General features: G+C 55.4%; 4 protein-coding genes across 4 annotated transcripts; 2 read left to right on the top strand and 2 right to left on the bottom strand.

Moving 5' to 3' along the window:
- Positions 1–459: 459 nt before the first annotated feature.
- EV422DRAFT_624046 (condensin complex component SMC2-like protein) lies at positions 460–5,917 on the top strand. Its single transcript, XM_053074251.1, has 15 exons — positions 460–756; positions 836–1,258; positions 1,424–1,702; positions 1,786–1,932; positions 2,000–2,186; positions 2,257–2,432; positions 2,545–2,640; positions 2,729–3,143; positions 3,245–3,570; positions 3,656–3,820; positions 3,941–4,150; positions 4,275–4,516; positions 4,585–5,016; positions 5,114–5,351; positions 5,420–5,917. The coding sequence occupies exons 1-15, from the start codon at positions 589–591 to the stop codon at positions 5,537–5,539; spliced, it is 3,624 nt and encodes a 1,207-aa protein (XP_052920636.1). The 5' UTR covers positions 460–588; the 3' UTR covers positions 5,540–5,917.
- A 4,965-nt stretch (positions 5,918–10,882) lies between these two features.
- On the bottom strand, positions 10,883–12,686 carry EV422DRAFT_347871 (uncharacterized protein). The gene is made up of 2 exons (XM_053066521.1): positions 12,353–12,686; positions 10,883–12,199 (listed from the first exon to the last, which is right to left on the bottom strand). The coding sequence occupies exons 1-2, from the start codon at positions 12,515–12,517 to the stop codon at positions 10,901–10,903; spliced, it is 1,464 nt and encodes a 487-aa protein (XP_052920635.1). The 5' UTR covers positions 12,518–12,686; the 3' UTR covers positions 10,883–10,900.
- A 912-nt stretch (positions 12,687–13,598) lies between these two features.
- EV422DRAFT_347823 (ribosomal protein L7/L12 C-terminal domain-containing protein) lies at positions 13,599–15,294 on the top strand. Its single transcript, XM_053066520.1, has 6 exons — positions 13,599–14,099; positions 14,181–14,230; positions 14,419–14,587; positions 14,662–14,748; positions 14,831–14,947; positions 15,024–15,294. The coding sequence occupies exons 1-6, from the start codon at positions 13,947–13,949 to the stop codon at positions 15,138–15,140; spliced, it is 693 nt and encodes a 230-aa protein (XP_052920634.1). The 5' UTR covers positions 13,599–13,946; the 3' UTR covers positions 15,141–15,294.
- A 153-nt stretch (positions 15,295–15,447) lies between these two features.
- On the bottom strand, positions 15,448–16,154 carry EV422DRAFT_510406 (P-loop containing nucleoside triphosphate hydrolase protein; the record flags this gene model as incomplete). The annotated part of the gene is made up of 2 exons (XM_053068927.1): positions 15,448–15,643; positions 15,778–16,154. The coding sequence occupies 2 exons, from the start codon at positions 16,152–16,154 to the stop codon at positions 15,448–15,450; spliced, it is 573 nt and encodes a 190-aa protein (XP_052920633.1).
- Positions 16,155–17,765: the final 1,611 nt, after the last annotated feature.

The following is a 17,765-nucleotide window of genomic DNA, read 5'->3' as shown; positions in this document are numbered from 1 at the left end:
TCCCGCTGTTTCAGCAGCCGATGGTGTCACATTTCACACATGTTTGGCCTTGTAACGAGCAACCTAAACCGGAGGTGTGCGTCTAAGCAAAAGCGATGCATGCCTGTCGAGTCTTGCGACATCTTTCTCTTGCCAAGCATCAATTGGGTACAGGTTTTTAGAGAGGGGAATAGGGTTCTATAAGCTCGCTTCTCATCTGGCTTATAGCGGGATCAACGTCACCGACCTCTCCTTTATTGATAATGTACATATGATCAATCCCATGCAATTGCCAATGAGACGCTTCCGCCTGCAGCCTTCCCACAGCGGGCCCACCTCGGGCAAAAACCCTTCTGCCTGAGCCTCGGATGTGGCAAAGATTCAGCCCTGGAGCGAAGGGCGGCACGTTCGGACATGATGTCGATCCCTGAGCGCGTGTCCGAACCGCACACGCTCTCCGGCACTCCCCTCGCTTCTGTTCTCGTACGGTGCCTCTTGCCGGCCACTGAATTTCCAGGCTGCAACCCCAGTAGACACAGGCGGTGGACCGCTTCCTCCTTCCTTCTCAGAAACCCGCATCACAACAGGCCGTCTTGCACCCCCATCGCCATGTACATCGAGGAGCTCATTATCGAGGGCTTCAAGTCCTACGCGACGCGGACGGTCATCAGCGGCTGGGACTCGGAGTTCAACGCAATCACGGGTCTCAACGGGTCCGGAAAGTCAAATATCTTGGACTCGATATGTTTTGTGTTGGGGATCTCTACCTTGTCGCATGTATGTATGTGGAGTCGTCAGGTTCATGATGTTGCCTCGTTGCTCGTCGTAACTCAAGGCTGGCGATATACAACCGCAGGTCCGTGCAAACAACCTACAGGACCTAGTCTATAAACGAGGCCAAGCCGGCATCACAAAGGCCTCCGTTACAATCGTTTTCAACAACAGCGACCGCGAGAAATCCCCCCTCGGCTACGAAAACCACAAACAAATCTCGGTAACACGGCAAATCGTGGTCAACGGGCGCAACAAGTATATCGTCAACGGCCACAACAAGAACCAGCAGGACGTGGCGAACTTGTTTCAATCGGTGCAGCTCAATGTCAACAATCCGCATTTCTTGATTATGCAGGGGAGGATCACGAAGGTGTTGAATATGAAGCCGCCGGAGATCTTGGCTTTGATCGAAGAGGCGGCTGGGACGAGGATGTTCGAGGATAGGAAGGATAAAGCGATCAAGACGATGGGGAAGAAGGATGCTAAATTGGAGGAGATCAATACTGTGAGTTAGGGAGTGATTGGGAGAGGGCGAGCATGATGGCGGGGGCGAGAGCGGAGCAGCTCGGCGTGATCCCACCGGATGCTGGGAACCGCGATCGCCCGATTCTCACCTTGGCTTGTTCCCTTCGCTCGATCGCTTACCGAACTCGCTTGCGTTCCCAATCAGCTCCTGGAAACGGAAATCGGCCCAAAACTCGAGAAACTACGAACAGCCAAACGAACATACCTCGAATACCAAAAGATGGCCACGGAACTCGACGTCCTCCGCCGCGTGCTCATCGCCCACGACTACTCAAAGTACCAGGCCAAAGTGCAGTCCTCCGGTAAAGACCTGGAGGAGAAAGAGGAACGCATCGTGACGCTGCAGAAGATGCAGGAGGTGCTTGTGCAGGATATGCGGGAGATCGAGGACAAGTTAGCGCAGATTCTGGAGGATAGGGAAAAGGTCGGAATGGGAGAGCGCGGACCTTTTTCCATAACCGCTATGCTGGTATTGATGCGAAAGATATCATTCACGGTGACTGGTAGGATTCGGCGCAGTTCAGGGAACTCGAAGCGGAGTACAAAGAGTTTGCAAAAGATCTCGTCAAGATCAAAACACAGTGCGATCTGAAGACCGGGAGTATAGCCGACGAAGAAAAGAACTTGGCCAACTTGCAAAAGGAAAGCGCCGAGGTATGTCCCTATTGGTCCACCCCCTTTTAGGTGCGTACCTTCTCACTTCCGATACAATACACCGCAGGTCGAAGCATCGCTTGCAGCCATGCGTGAAAAGATCGTCCAACTCGGCGCCAGATGCGACTCGACCGTGAACGCGTACGAGGAAAAGACACAGAGTGTGCGCAAATTGGAGGATCTGATCCAGACTTTGTCGACGGGATTGGCCGCGAAGGAAGGGCAGGATAATGGGTACCAGGCTCAACTCCAAGGTACGCAGACGGAGGTGCAGGAGGCGAAAGTAGCGGCTGGGAACCTAAACCACTGACGTCGATTATCTAGAGGCCAGCAGGGCAGTTAGCACGGCAGCCTCAGCGGCGGAACAAGCAAAGATGAAGATTGCGCACGCGAAGAAGGAGTTGCAGGAGATTTTGCCGAAAGCAAAGGCGGCGGAAAAGCAGAATAGCTCGCTGTTGGCTGAGTCCAGGGCTAATAAGAAGGTTACGGATATGCTTCAGGTGGGTGTATGGCGTGAGTTTGCGAGATCGTTGCTTGGTCACACTATTATTGGAAATGCACCGGATGGATGGTGAGGAACACATCCATGCTAATAGCGAATTACTCGTGCAGAACGAGCTGGATTCCCTGTCCCTGGCGCCCGAGCGTGAATCTGAGCTAACGCAGCAAAAGAAGACGTTGCAAGTTCAGGCGAATGAGTTAAGAGAGGTATGCCGGCCCAGCAAGCCCCAATTCTTACTATGCCCTGCTCAAAGAGGTTCGGAAGCCTGAGTAACTGATGCAATTGCAAACTTAGCAAATCGAAACCTTAGAACGCGACCTCTCCTCCTTCCAATTCGAATACACCTCCCCCGCTCCGAACTTCGACCGCAAATCCGTCAAAGGCCTCGTCGCCGAGCTCGTCAGCCTTGACCCCAAAAACCACGACTCGTCCACGGCCCTCGAAGTCTGTGCTGGCGGGAAGCTCTACAACGTCGTTGTGCAGACAGAGGTGGTTGGCACGCAGCTCCTGCAGAACGGGAGACTGAGGAAGAGGGTAACGATGATCCCGTTGAATAAGATAAATGCGTTCAGGGTGTCGGCCGAGAAGCTGGAGGCGGCGAGGAAGGTTGCGCCCGGGAAAGTTGATTTGGCATTGAATCTGGTGGGGTATGACGAGGAATTGGAGGTGGCCATGGCTTATGTGTTTGGGGGGTCGTTTGTTTGTCGAGGTAGGGGAGCTGTCGTGAGAGGTTTTGCCCTCGTTTTTGTAAAGTGACTACGGACCCGCGCTCACACGCATGTCATCATCACACCCTCCCACCCCCACCAGACGCGGAAACCGCCAAACGGGTCACCTTCGACAAAGCCATCCGCACACGCTGCATCACCCTCGACGGCGACTCCTACGACCCCTCCGGCCAGCTCTCCGGCGGCGCGCGCCCCACCACCTCCGGCGTGCTCGTGAAAATGGGCCTGCTGAAAGATCTGCGAAAGCGGTATGCGGCGCTGAGCAAGGAGCTGGAGGATGTTGTGGGAGAGCTGGAGGAGTGGCATCGCAAACAAGGGCATCGGGTTGGGTTGGCGAAGTCGTTAGAGTTGAAGTTGCATGAGGGACGGCTGATTGAGGAGAGATTGGGGACAAATTCGAGTGCTAGGGTGGGTTTCCAATTGGCTTTTTATGTTAACTTTTTTCGGTTACCCCGAGCGGTGGAGTCCGACTGACTTTCGCATTGATGTATAGGTCATACAACGAGCGGAAGCTCTGAAAGCGGAACTCGAGGCCCAAGAAACAGTGCGCAAGGAGGCGATGGAGCGCAAAGCTGCCGCGGTCGAGAACCGGGCGCATGTGGAGAAGGAGATGAAGGAGTTTTCGACGCATCGGGAGGGCAAGTTGCAGGCTTTGGAGGTGCGTTTGTGGAGTGTTGGGAAATGACTTGTTATTCTGAGGAGCCAATGGTCTTTCTCTGATCCACTCGGTCCATTGTCATGTTTCACTGAAACCCCCGATGTTTTTTCGATATAACAGAAAGAGCTAGCAGACGGCAAAAAAGAGCTCGCCAAGTCCGCGCCCGCCGTTAAACAGATGCAGCAGGAGATGGAGCTCGCGAAAGAGGAGGCTGTGCAACTTGACAAGGAGGTTGTGCAGGCTCGTGAGCGGATAGAGCAGGTTGAGCGGGTTGTGGAGGCGCTGAGGGAGGAGGAGAGGGAGTTGAGGGAGAAGATGGCTGGTGTCAAGGTGAGCGCCATTTCTGAGATTTTCAATGGATGCGCTGAGCTCCATCTGTCATTGTGGGAGGGGTCAGACATCCTGGTTTCGATCCATATTCACGAAGGGTATTGCTCTACATCATCCATCACAGCGTTCCTACGACGCCTCAGAATCCGCGCTCGACAAAGAACGACGGTCACTATCAGCCTACGACACGGAAAGCAAAGAGCTCGCCGAGCGCAAAAAGGATAAGAAGCAAATGGTCGAGGACTGTAAGCTCGAGACGCAGAAACTGCGGCACGAGCTGGATAAGTTCCATGAGGACCGGGCGAATGCGCAGAAGGTTGTTGCTGAGCTTGTAAAGGCACATCCGTGGATTGGGGATCAGAAACAGTAAGTCATGCAGACATCAGCATTACTACCTATTGTCCTGTTTTGTGACGAACGCACCCCTATTGAAGCATGTTCGGCCAACCCAACACCGACTACGATTTCCACAAGCACGACATGCCGGACGTCAAGAAACGCGTAAAGCAACTCGAAGAACGTCGCAAATCCCTCGAACGCAACCTTGACCCGCAAGTAATGGACAAATTTGACCGCGTCGAAAAAAAGGAAACCCAACTCAAGGCCATGCTCGCGACAGTGAAGAAGGACAAGCGCAAGATCCAGGAGACGATCGGCGAGCTGGACAAGTATAAGCGCGAGGCGCTGCGCAAGACGTGGGAGCAGGTTGATGTGGATTTTGGCGCGATTTTTGCGGATCTGCTGCCGGGCAATATGGCCCGGTTGGAGCCGCCTGAGGGGATGGATATCACACAGGGGTTGGAGGTGAAGGTGGCGTTGGGTGGAGTTTGGAAGCAGAGTTTGACGGAGTTGAGTGGTGGGCAGAGGTATGTATGGATCTTTGAAAGGGTTTTGCTCTTTGATGAAGAGATGCTGCCCTCATCAACGACTGTCATGCTAACTTTCTGTTGCGTCCCATGACAGATCGCTGATCGCCCTCTCACTGATCCTCTCCCTCCTGCAATATAAGCCAGCGCCGATGTACATTCTGGACGAAGTCGATTCAGCGCTGGACCTGTCGCACACGCAAAACATCGGGCAGCTGATCCAAACGCGGTTCAAGAACTCGCAATTCATCATTGTGTCGTTGAAGGATGGCATGTTTAACAACGCGAATGTGCTGTTCAAGACGAAGTTCAGGGATGGAGTTTCTACTGTTGAGGTACGGACTATCCACATCCCAATCCGTTGATGTAACTTGCAGAACTGACTCGGTTTTCTTTTCATCAGCGGATCGCACAACAACGCGAGCCTGACAGATCCGGCGGTAGAAGCACGGGACTGAAGAAGGCGAGACTGCCGAGCGCTTTGCGAGGCGCTGCTGGGCAGTCGCGTAATGTGAGGGCGTAGACTGGACGTTTGGGGTGATGATGATTTACTCTGGCGTGTGTATCTGTAGTTGTGTGACTTTTTGCAAACCGGACGGTGTATGTATAGTGACGTTGGATGTTTTCTGTGCTTTGACATTGGGGTGCGTACTGTCTTATAACGTGTACGTCGTAGCACCTTACATTCTAAGATGGGAAAATAGCGTATGCATAGCGATAGCCTTGATAAGAAGATCCTTTTCTCAGGGTGCGTAAACGCGGAGGATGATGCCCTGATGCCCTGATGCCTCGCGAACGCCCTCGAGTCGGATCAAATCACATTTCAGCCGTGTTTGCATGGATGCACATTGGAAAATAGATGATGGAGTACTATTGCTACTTGTCTATCGCTTTCACCAGAAAAGCTTCCTTGGTTACTTTACGTATATAACGTTGGGGGAGCAGACATGATGACGCGATTGACAGGGCTTTTTGACGCTGACGGCTAATTTCGACAGTGGACCCCTCAGCGAACCCCCTTCGAGTGCTGAGCGCAATCCCCACATAGAACCATGCAGTTTCAGACCAGATAGGCCTCTCCAAGACTCTCACCAATCCACTTTAGAATTAATGGAGGGAGAGTTTCACTCTTAATGATATGGTTCGGCATAGAACTCCTCGTTTGGACGAGCAAAAGGAAGATTGTTTGACAAGCTGTCGAAAACTTTCGGCAGCTGTTTCTTCGCTGTCCGAAGGCTTTTCCCGTGGATCTGAACCAGCAGCTCACGCAGAGACGCACAGTGAGTCTGAGGGAATGCGCCCTGATCGGGTAGCGGAGCCCTGTGTGTGGATGTGGTATGGAATGTGGTCGCTGTGGGGGGTGTGTCCTTGTTGCGGTGCTCTCTCCCCCGCGTCCCCTGTCACACACGGCTGCTGGGAACAAAATGAAAAGCCCCTTCCCATGGCTGTTTCTCTTCTTTTCCCGTCTCAACCCCCAAATATTCCCACGAAACTAGAGACCTTGCGCTTCACAGACCTTGCGCTTCACACAGTTTCGCCGCTAGCTCCTTCGTTACTTGTCAAGTCTCCTCATCGTCGCCTTGGTAGCTCTCTCCATATCTTCATTCTAAGCGTCGCTCGTCTCTATGCTGCAAGGGCGCACCAACCGTCTTCCGCTCAGGACTTTTTTTGCTCTTTCGGCAGAACCGGAACGCAGACCGCAAGAAACTCTTCGATATGGTGTCGACACCAACAACGCCCAAGGCAGCCGCTGCTCGGCATGTGTGGGAAACGTCGTCTTCCGCTCAGCATAGCAGCGCTGGTCCTAAGCAGGGTGCTTCAAGCACTCCCAAGACTGAAAAAGCGGTCGGCCTTGCCCCTGTACATGCCTGGGAGACGCCGACCGCACAGTCCTCATCCGGCGGTATCACCAGGCCTACTAACCGTCCGGCTTACGCCCGGGAAAAAGCTCCAACCCCTCGTTCCAGCTCTCCTCTCTCGTGGGAAAAAGACCATCCGCCTCGGTCCAGTTCTCCCCTTGCGTTCGAAAACAGGACCACCCCCGGCCGGAAGAGCTCCGATTCGCTGGGTCTTTCCAACTCGCCCAATGCGTGGGAAAAGCCGGCTCCTCAGCCTCCTAGAGGATTCAGTATGCACCAACGACCGGCTGTCCAACCAGTCCGTATTACACGACCTGACGGCCACGCCTGGGAAGGTATGAGGCCCTCTCTGCTAATCCAGCATCAAACATCTGTTCACTAAGGTTCACTTATAGCCAAAAATATCCCACACACGGGTGCAATCCGGCCGAGGAGCCGCAGGTTCAGCAGCTCCGGATCTGACAAGCCGAATCCTTGGGACATGCTCGACGGTCGGTTCGAGTGCAACTCCGCTGCATTTGCTCTCTCGTCTAATGCCCGTACTTCCCTTTCGCAGATGAGACCAGCCCTAGATCATCATCATCTCAGCACCACTCCTCTTTTGGCGATCCGGCTCGTGCGCCACATTCCACCTCCTGGTTGGAGCAATATGCCAAGGCCACCAACATGCAACTGTTCAAGGACACCGAGTTCGATATCGTTGCTGCTGATTTGCCTCACCACTTGCCATGGGTCACTCAAGCCCTGTCACCTGCGGCAAGTGACCATGTTACGGTTCGTATCAGCGAAGGCCGCCCTCGATGAGAGGTGAGCATCACATTCATAAATCTTCTCGCCGTGTTTAGTATGCAGATTTGTTGGAGGAAGCAATCCGGAAAGCGGTTGCGGAGGGATCGTTGAGCTCCAACACATTCGCTAATGTCGAAGCTACGCCTGTTTCTTTCGAGGAGATGGCGGTGAGTTAAAGCACTTGTTCTGGAGAAGGGGATGCCTGTCTTTTGTTGAAATCCCTTCTGGTGCTCGCAGATGCAGGAATCCACCAATGATTTAACAGTTTCCGCGACGCAAGAACCTACGGTACGAAGGGGACCGCAGCTTCCGAAAGTCCATGTCTGCTGATGGACCCTTCCATGTCTCATTTGCAAACTCAGGCTGCGGTCGCCATGGAAGATATTCAAGAAGCCCGATCCAGAGCCGTCAGCATCGAAATGGCGGTATGCGGGATTTTGGGGAACGTTGCTTTAGAACCAAGTTGAGAAAAGTCTGACATCCCCTAACTGGATAGGCTGAAGACATGCAAATCGATACCTCAACGGCTCGAAACATCGAATCGCCTCCTGTCCCGGAACTCCTATCCGCTGGGGCAACTGTAAGCTGATACTCACTTCTTTTCCGCGGCTGACATTCTCGACGTTCATATCCTTCATCCCCTTTTCTTCCCTCAGTATGCGGAGCTGATGCAAGCCAATACCGCGCAGCCGAAGGCCTCACCATGTATTTTTTCGGAAGAACCCTCTGCCGGGGGAACTGTATGATGAATTTTCCCGAACTTTGCTTCCCGAAAGCTCTGGAAACTAACATCCTTGTTCCTTAGTATGCGGATGTGATGCAAGCCAAGGCTGCACAGTCAAAGGCCGCCTCTCCCTTGAAGGATGACCTGGTAAGCATTTCGTCTTAAAATCACACTGGCTCTTAGATTACTTAGTTTCTTCTTACCGTCCGGTAACATCCAACAGCCTCAAATTGCTTACGGTGTCAAATCTACCAGCGGCACCCCGTTGATTGCCGCAGGCTTGCCACGTTCGGCAGCTCAGCCCTCCATCGAGCATATGGGAACCCCACGCCCTACACCAGCAAACACCGGCGCCGTTTGGCTAAGTGCCACCCCCGGGGTCAGAGACAAGGGCAAAGAGAACGCCGAAACTTCGAATGCGACAGCAGCGTCGGTTGTTCCCTTGCAACAAGGTCAACAAACCACTCCTGCCCGGCAGCCGTTCGGATATCAGGCTGCCGCGGCGGAAGCGGATGAGCTCCGACGCATGTTGTCTGATCCGGCTTTGAACATTGGCCAGAGCTTCCCTGGGCAGCAAAGCAACGTCGGCACAAGTGCATCGTTCGATGAATCGCAAAGAGTACATAATGCCCTTCAGCGTCAGATCGATGGTCTGATTGACTTGGCTGGAAAAGGTATGGCATGCACAGTTTGATGGGGATACACACAGGTCTCGACTCGAAAGATTCACATTTCGCTTTACTCTTCCAGAGGCACAGAAAACACCGCCGGAAGTGTGGCAGCAGTCTCGCGTGAACGCTGGGGTTGCCTCCATGCAATGGTGGCAATTGAACCAAGCGCTACAAAGGGAGGCGCCTAAGCTGGCTCTCAAGGTTAACAACCTTATTGTCATGATCAAGAGTATTGCTGGAGAAGGAATCCCGCCATTCAAGCCATTGGTGGATCATGTGAGTCAACTCTTGGCAACCGGCCAAAAGATGCGACAGATGATAGCGAGCCAGCGGCAACAGTTCCAGCAAGCAGCTTTCGGTGGGTTGTCCTTCGGCACTATGACCACAAGCGTACCACCCAACCAACCGAACGCCAGCGGACCGAGCGCGTTCAGCATGGCTCCGACAAGCTTTGGGGGCAATGTGTTCCCCAACATGGCGGCAGTCAGCTCATTCCCAAACGCCTTCTCGAATGTCCCGGTTCCCAACGCTTTCCATCCCGGAATGTCGGCCCCTCCCCCCGCACCTAATGGCTTGGGATGGCCGCAGCAGATGGGCTTTCCAGCGGCTCCTGCCGGCATGCCTCAGCAATTCGCTCAGAATTTCCCGATGCGACAGCCGACTTCCGCTCAAGCTCCGAAAACGATTGACCCTAATCAGCAGCAGCACCAGCAAGTTCCTGCGACCCCGACCCCGGCGGCGAGACCCGTGGCTGGCTCATCCCAGCAGTGAAATATCGCGTCCTCAAGTTCAGCAACGTCGTTATTTTGTCATTGGGGCAGAGAAGGGAAAATCGAGGAGCAGGAAACGAGATGGCGATCTTTTCACGGCGTATACCCCCACAACCCCTATATCTAAGTTGCATACCCCTCGCCACAACCGCCTGTATACATTTTCCTTTCGTGTCTTTTCCCCTGAGTGTGCCACGTCGGCGTGGATTATTTAGCCTTTCTTTCGTCCTTCCTCGTTGTTCTTCATCTCGTTGATACCAACCCTTATGTGTACCACTTTTTATGAACAAATTCGATGCTTTTGTTTCACCCAAGGTCGGATCTCGGGATTGCTCTGGTGTCATTCAGGTTACTCAAGGTGTCGGACGGAGTGTCTGGACCCGCGCGCTGTCGATTTCTCCCGACTTCGTGACGTTGCATTTAGTCCAGACCTCAACTTCACCTCTCTTCACCTACTAAAATCCCAGCCTCACACCAAACGAGGACTTTCAGAAATAGTATTCGAATAAACAAAGTATCCCCCAGAGTTCCCATGCCAGCACGAGCAGCATCAAAAACAACCCCCCCACCCAACCCGCAAAAGTACGAAAAGGTAAAGCAAAATGAAACAGACAAAAAAAAGTCATCACAAAAATGGAGGTCTGCCCATCCCCCGCAAAACGCTTCCAGCTAAAACTTGGGGTCCCCGTACTCACTCGATCGCCCTCCGACGGGCGGTATATAAAGCCCCCCCTGCGAAAAGTCCCGTCCCGTCCAACGTGTGCCAAATCCTCCCCCGCGGTGCCGTCTCATCGTCAACAGGTGGGGTTTGTAAGATAGGTGTGAGGGAGGAGAGGAGAAGCGCGGACAAATGCCCCCCCAGCCCCCCCCCGCCTCCCCCCGCCAGATGCAAAACACAAAACAAAACAAAAGGTATGCGCCAGGTGTGTCGTCAGTCTCCCCCCCTCTACGCTCTCCCCTCCCCTCCCCTGCTCTCAACCCACTTCCGTTCTCTCCATTTGGATCCAATATGAGGATTCCACTTCCCTCACTCCCCCCGCCCCCCCTCCCCCCCTCCCCCCGCCCCCACAATCACCTAAAACTAAACAACATCTGCTGACTATACACCGCGCGGCCGACATTGGGATCGATCGCGGCGTTGTACTGCACGGTCCTGATCTCGTCGTCGGTGAGGAGGTACAGGCAGCGCCAGGGGACGACGCCGGATTGGGACTGGTCGCGTTTGGTGGTGTGTGTGGTGCCGTTGGTGGTGGGGGCGTTACCGTTGTTGTTGGTGGTGGTGGTGGTGTAGTCGGCGGCGGCGGCGATGGAGGGGTAGGGTGGGGAGGCGGTGAGGTGTTTGACGGCTGTGTTGGAGGGCACGGGTGGGGAGGTGGTGGGAGATGATGAGGATTTGGGTTCGCCGCCGCCGAGACTGAGACGGGAGCGCCAGCCGCCGTTGGGTTGGTCGGCGGTGGTGGTGGGCGGGTGTGTTGTGTGTGGGGAGTGGGGGGATTTGTCTTTGTCTTTGCTGCTGTGGGTGATTCCTGCGAGGAAGGAGACCGATACGGCTGAATCTTTGCCTTTTCCGTTGGAGGTGGTGGTGATGTTTTTGAGTTTGGGCCGGTAGGTGACCGGATCCTGTTGATGCACGAGCACCCAGCCATCCTCATAGAAGGCGTCGACGACGACATAGTCGTTACGGCGGAGGATCATCTCATCGTCTTCGTCGGGTTTGTGGGCGAAGACGGCGCGGCAGAGGACGCCTTCGTCGGTTGGGGCAGACCAGTTGGATGAGCCGCCGGTGAAGCGAGGGGGTGGGCCGCGGTAGCTGAGCATGGCGGCGAGGTGGGCTTCGGTGGCGGTGCGGGTGGGGAGGGCGGGGACGGGTGGGGCCGGGGTGGTCGTTGTTGTAACCCCGTTGGTGATGGCGAGGGATTTCTGTGATGGGTTTCCGCCATTGGCAAGTGCGTAGAGGTCTGTTTCTCCACCGGGGAGTAAAGGTTGGTCGGAGTTGACGCTTTTAGAGCTGTCGTTCCCAAATTGGGTGATTGTTTCCACAGAGGATGTGTCGCTTCTACGGTCTTTTTCTTTGCGGATCCACCCGGGGACACGGAGCGAGGACCGGCGTCGTTCCATCATCTCGAGGGATTCCGGGGGCGCGAAGGCTGGGTCGAGCCCTTTGCCTTTGCGTTTTGTGCGCATCCGCCGTTTGTGCCGGCGCCACAGGAAGTAGCCGATCACGCCGCCGACGAGGAGGATCGAGCCGACTATTACCGGGATGATCCAGGGGGCGAGGTGGACGCCTGAGACGGCGGAATCGCTTCCGGTTGAGGCGCGGTGGTCGCCAGGGTCATCTTGGGTTTCCCGGTCTAATGCGAATATGGCGGCCTGGAGATGGAAAACAACGTCATCAGATTAGTACTTGTTCCTTTGGAAAGCCATTCAAGCAAACAATAGGCCAAGCGTCATATGAGCGCCTACTGGGACGGCAGTCCTGTCCCGCACACCTCCCACCCCGCTCACACCGCTGTTCATACTCACATCGACATTCCCCAGTACAGGTTGCCCCCCATCCACAGCCACCCCTCCCACATCACCATCCCTCGGCCGTCTCACCCCCACCGGCGCAGCACACACAGCCGTAATAACCGTCGCAGCAGCTGCAGCGACAGCTACTGCCAGTAATGGCGGTCTCGTACCCGACATGGTTCGTCTAACTATGTTCTATGTATATGCTATCCCGAGCTGATGGTCGGGGTCGAGTTGAGTATCCCGTGTGTGTGTGTGTGAGGCGTCGGAAGCCCTCACGACACACCTGCGGCGACGGGCGATGAGGTGGGCGTTCCTCGAGAACACTGGGGGATGAGGGATGGCGTAACAGCCTCTCCCTACAGTACGTCCTACTGTGGGCAATATCGACTCCGTGGTGTCGGCCGCTCCTAATAAAGCGGTTTGGAAGGTTCCCGCGCTTAAAGTGCTGGCGGTACTGACGGAATACCAATCGTACGGAAGGGGCGCTGGGGGCGGGCTCTCAGAATAGTTCGTTCAGGGTTTGTGGGCTGTGGGTTGTCCTTGTGGACGGACGCCGGCCGGGTGCAGGTTACTCGCGCTAATGATCGATCTACGGCCTTTTTCCTTTCCTCTCTCTACAAATAACTGTACGGGGTTCTTTCCTCGCCGCACAAGAAGCAAGCAGCCCCTCGCAGACGGAACAGCGAAGCAAGCGCCAGAGAGTGGATAGCACTGGAATAAAGTGCTTGCTGAGAGAGGGAGGGAGCCTGGAGGGAGGGAGGGAAGGTATAGGTTGTTGTTGTTGTTGTTGTTGTTGTTGGTTGTGGGCGCCAAGTTGTCCCACCCCTGTCGTTCCTCTCTCGCAATTGTGTTGACGCCCAGCCCAGCCAGCCGTCTGGCAGTTAACTCATGATCATCATAATGCATAGTTCATCTAATTCGGGCGATCGGCGTCGACGTAAGAGCGCGACGGAGCGAGAGGGAACACAGCGGCGGCTTGGGCGGACACAAACACACATTGTCGCATACCCGCAGAGCCCAGAGGTCAGACAACCACGGCCTCCCACAGTTAGTGCCATACACCATCCGCACATGCACCGCCGCTAGCATTCCCAACCCCGGGCGTGCGGATGGTCTGGCTGCAATCGACGCGATGACTCTCCCTCCATCTAATTAGTGCACTGATGCTAGTATTCATGAAGCTTAACTTTCTGGAACCTGGGAAGCCTTTGAATTTAAGCTTAACCACTCATAATGCGATCTAATCAAAAGGTATCACACCGGAACCGGACGGGTGCGCCAATTCATCATTCCCAGAGCGGATTTGGGGGACAATGGTCAAGCCAAGGCTCAAGAATGAATCGAGACGGACACCGAGGGGACGCCCGTCACGATGCGATCAGGTGCACGCCTCATTGCACGCATGAATGATGAATGATGAATGATGATGCAGGGCGTCGCAGGGGGGGCGCAGGAGGTGCGAAGGGGTGCGGACGAGACAAGCAGAGAGGGGATCTGGCACCCTGCGTCTACGTGATTCGGTGCGAGGCTGTTACTGTCTGTTAGTTCACCGCTTCATTCGGTTTTTCCTCACAGACCAAACAGTGTTTGGAAGCAGCTCGAAATGAGTGGCGCGGCCAGTGGCGGGCGAGTGGCGCAGACTCGTCTCGACGGGGGTGGTCGTCAAGCTGGCTGGTCCCAAGCGTGCAACGACCCCGGTGGGAAAAATACAGGCTCGCAGCACCAACATAGACTACTCACTCTCACATACACAATGGTAGGCGTCAGGGTTTGGCTCACCCGTGCGGGACGGTGGTAGGGAAGCGTCGCTCATACTATCGCTCTATTCATTTTGCAGCATCCCACGTTACGCACCGTCATCGGCCGAAATGTCTGCCCGCGTTTGCTGTGAGTAGTGGAGAAAGCGCAGGAGGGGGGTCCATGAGGAAGGGAAGGGAGATGGGGGCTTCTCGTGACGGATTGACGAGAACGGCGGAGGCCAGTGGAGCAATTACCAAAGTGGATGTCGTGGACTCGATTCCGCACACCCCCCTCGTTGGAAGCCAATTCTGATCACAATCACCACACCAACCCAGACAACGCCAAACCCTCCGCCCATCGCCAATAGCAGTCCGCGCCTTCTCAGCATCCGCGCCAACACAACAGGCACCACCAGCACCAGTTGAGCCCAAGATTGCGACTATTGTCGACTCGATCGCGCAGTTGAACCTGTTGCAGACTGCCGCGCTTGTGCAGGCTTTGAAGGTGTGGATCGCGGGAAGGGGGGAAATTCTATGGGTGGGGGAGGTGGTAGTAAAGTTTTGGTTTTCTTTGTGCAGACGAAACTGAACATCCAGGATATTGTGATGCCCGTTGCTGCCGCCGCACCTGCTGGAGGTGCCGCCGCCGCCGCACCCGCCGCCGAGGTTCGTACTCGCCTTACTAGAGTGGGAAATGGTCGATTCATTCGGAGGGACCACCGTCTGATATTCCATCTCGAATACACAGGAAAAGCCAGCTGAAAAGACAGAATTCAAAGTAAAATTAGAAAAGTTCGACGCAGCATCAAAGGCAAAGATCATCAAGGAGATCAAGGCCCTGCTGCCAGGCGCCAACTTGGTTGAGGTATGGAGCTTTGAGTCAGTAGTACCCTCATGACGATTTTGGCAATCTCTTCAACCCTCGATGTTGATTCCCCTAGGCCAAGAAGTTTGTTGAGAGCGTACCGAAGGTGATCCGGGAGAACGCGAATAAGGAGGAGGCGGAGAAGATCAAGAAGACGTTGGAAGCATTGGGTGCTACCGTCATTCTTGAATAAGTGTCGAAGTAGGAGGAAGGGGGATGGATGCCGAGAGAACGAGCGGAGCAGGGAGTACGACTTGGCAAGAGAGAACGAGAGATACGCCGTGGATGTACCCCATCTCGCCCATTTGTTTATATATATTTACCAACCGCACCCCGCGCCGTATATGCGGAATAGAAGGACTGAAATAACCATGATAACCTTCATCCACCCTCGTGAGGGAGAACCCTCGTCTATTCTAAATGAAAATCTGCCTAAATTAAGTCTACCTACTGTATATACAACCCATCCTCCCCCCATCCCCCAATTTCACCCACTTCACTCATTCGACAGCCCTCCGCGCAACCCACGCCTCCACCCACGCCGCAATCTCCTCAACGTTCCTCTCCATGTCATCGACCGTCTCGCTCGAGCGCTCCCAAACGATATCGCCGGCGTATGAGTCGCGCGCTTCTTCGAGGACGACCTGCATGATTTCGCACTCGATGTTTTCTGTTATCTTCTTGGGGGGGTAGTTTCTGGGGGATAGAGACAAGCGGGGGAGGGTCAGACAAAACCCGCACGACTGCCTCGGCGTCGCTCGCAAAAACATCCGGGGGGCGGGGCAGGGGGGGCTCGCCATCGCACTCTCGGTCTCTCGCACTCTTCTTACCTCTTCTCCAAGCGGCCAAACAGCACCTCGGTCCCGGCCCTCAACACCACGACCAAATCAAACCACCTCTCCGGGAAGAAATCACACCCATGGTGATCGACGACGCGCCCTCCCTCGCTGACCTCGTCCTCGAGATAATCCACCACCTTATCCTCGTCGATGTAGTACGAGTCGAATTCAGCCGAGTAGCCGGTGTGCAGCGCGTGCTGCTTGACGAGGGCGCCGACTTCGATGTGCGGGTACGAGAGCGTGAGGGAGAGGAGCGAGGCGGTCGTGGTCTTGCCCGTGCCTGGGGTGCCGGTGAGGAGGATGTTGGGGTGCTGGCGCCGCGGAGAGGGTGGGGGTGGGGTGGGGGAGTCGCTGTCTGAGTTGTGCATGTCCGTGTTGGGTTGTGGGGAGAGGTGGAAGGCGAGAGAGAAGGAATGGAGCGGCGAACGGGACGAGGGCGGGGGGCAGCTGAGGCCAGTCTGTGTGCTGTATACAGTATGGATATATCTCGCTCTCCCAATGGCTCCAATGGCGTCTCTGTGCAGGGCGAAGGTGCGAGGAGAAAAGGGAGTCGTCCGAACTCCCGTCGTCCACGCGTTACGAGCCCCAGATCGCCCGCCCACTCCCAACACCCCCACCTGCTCACTCATGCAGCCCCAGGAAGAAGGAGAGGAGCCGCCGATAGCTCGTATCCTCTGCTACGCTCCAGACGGTGTGGCCATTGCTGGGTATGTCCTCGTCTCTTTCTTCAGTTGCTCATTTCACACCCGTTGTCGTTCGCATCTATCTCGCGGGGCGGGAACGGCGTGCTTCATGAGGCAGAATGACCCCGGCTGACTGGTTGTTACGATTGTGTTGTAGCTCGCTGGATGTGTTTGCGTCACAGCCGAAAGTCACTATTGGGAGGTATGTATATGTGCCGACGACTCTTACACACGCAGCATGCAATTGCACACCAGCCTCGCTTGGATTGCTAACGACCCCCGCCTTCGGTTTTCAGAGCCCGCGGCTCGTCCATCCAATGCCTCCTCCCAATCTACGGCATGAAGCATGTCGAATACGTGTTTGATCAGATACAAAACAAGGTAGAGATTCATATCCCCAACAACCGACGTAACCTGAAAGCTAAGACATCCCGGATTCTGATTCCAGACGTTCGTAACATGCTACGATCACGTCAACGGCGCGAGCTTGAACGGGGTGCAGATGAAGGTCATGGACGCTGTTGAGGTTGGAGACGGGGACGTGGTGGAGATGTGTGGGAGGCGGTTTGGTGTGGAGTGTGTGAAGGGTCCGGCGCCGTGCGAAGAGGATGTGCCGGCGGCTCGTGGACCGGAGACGGCTCTTCAGGCGATTGCGGTACCGGTCGGCGGGATATCGGCGGATGCTGGTTGTGCGCCCGCTTCACCGAGTGGGACCATTTCTACTCTGCCGATATGGGACACGGCGGAGAGTGAGGTTGTTGATCCATCGGAGGATTTGGATGTGATTACAAAGCAAGACCCGACGCTTGTGCAAACGTCCAATGAACCTTCTGAAATGCGTCAGCAGTCACCAAAGCCGGATGCCCCCCCGGCCACGATACCGGCATCCCCGGGGGAGAAGGGGACTCCGCCACTGCACGCGGCATCACCATCCATTTCGGAACCCACAGCACCCCTCCTCGAAGGCAAGCTCGCTACCGCAACCCCGTCCACACCACCCACCCAGCGCGGCCCATCACCTCACCTTTCAGACCCTCCCGTCGTCCGTCCGCTCTTCCCACCCATTTTTCCCAAAGGCATCGCGACACCCGCACCGGCGACACCCGTACGGCCGTCGTACATGCGGCCGACGGCGGCCAGCACTGCGAAGAAGCGCGTGCGGGGTGGGCTGATGGGTCGAACCGCGAGCAGCGAGAGCGTGCCGAGTGTCTCGAGGACGGGGAGTGCGGACGGACTGGGGACTCCGATCCAGAGTTCTTTGGAGGCCCCCAAGGATAAACAGGAACCCAAGCGTAT

This window comes from Fimicolochytrium jonesii, assembly GCF_025526975.1.
Source record: "Fimicolochytrium jonesii strain JEL569 chromosome Unknown EV422scaffold_48, whole genome shotgun sequence".
NCBI lineage: Eukaryota > Fungi > Chytridiomycota > Chytridiomycetes > Spizellomycetales > Powellomycetaceae > Fimicolochytrium > Fimicolochytrium jonesii.
Note: the sequence above shows the minus strand (reverse complement) of the source record. Positions and strands in the feature narration are given on the sequence as shown.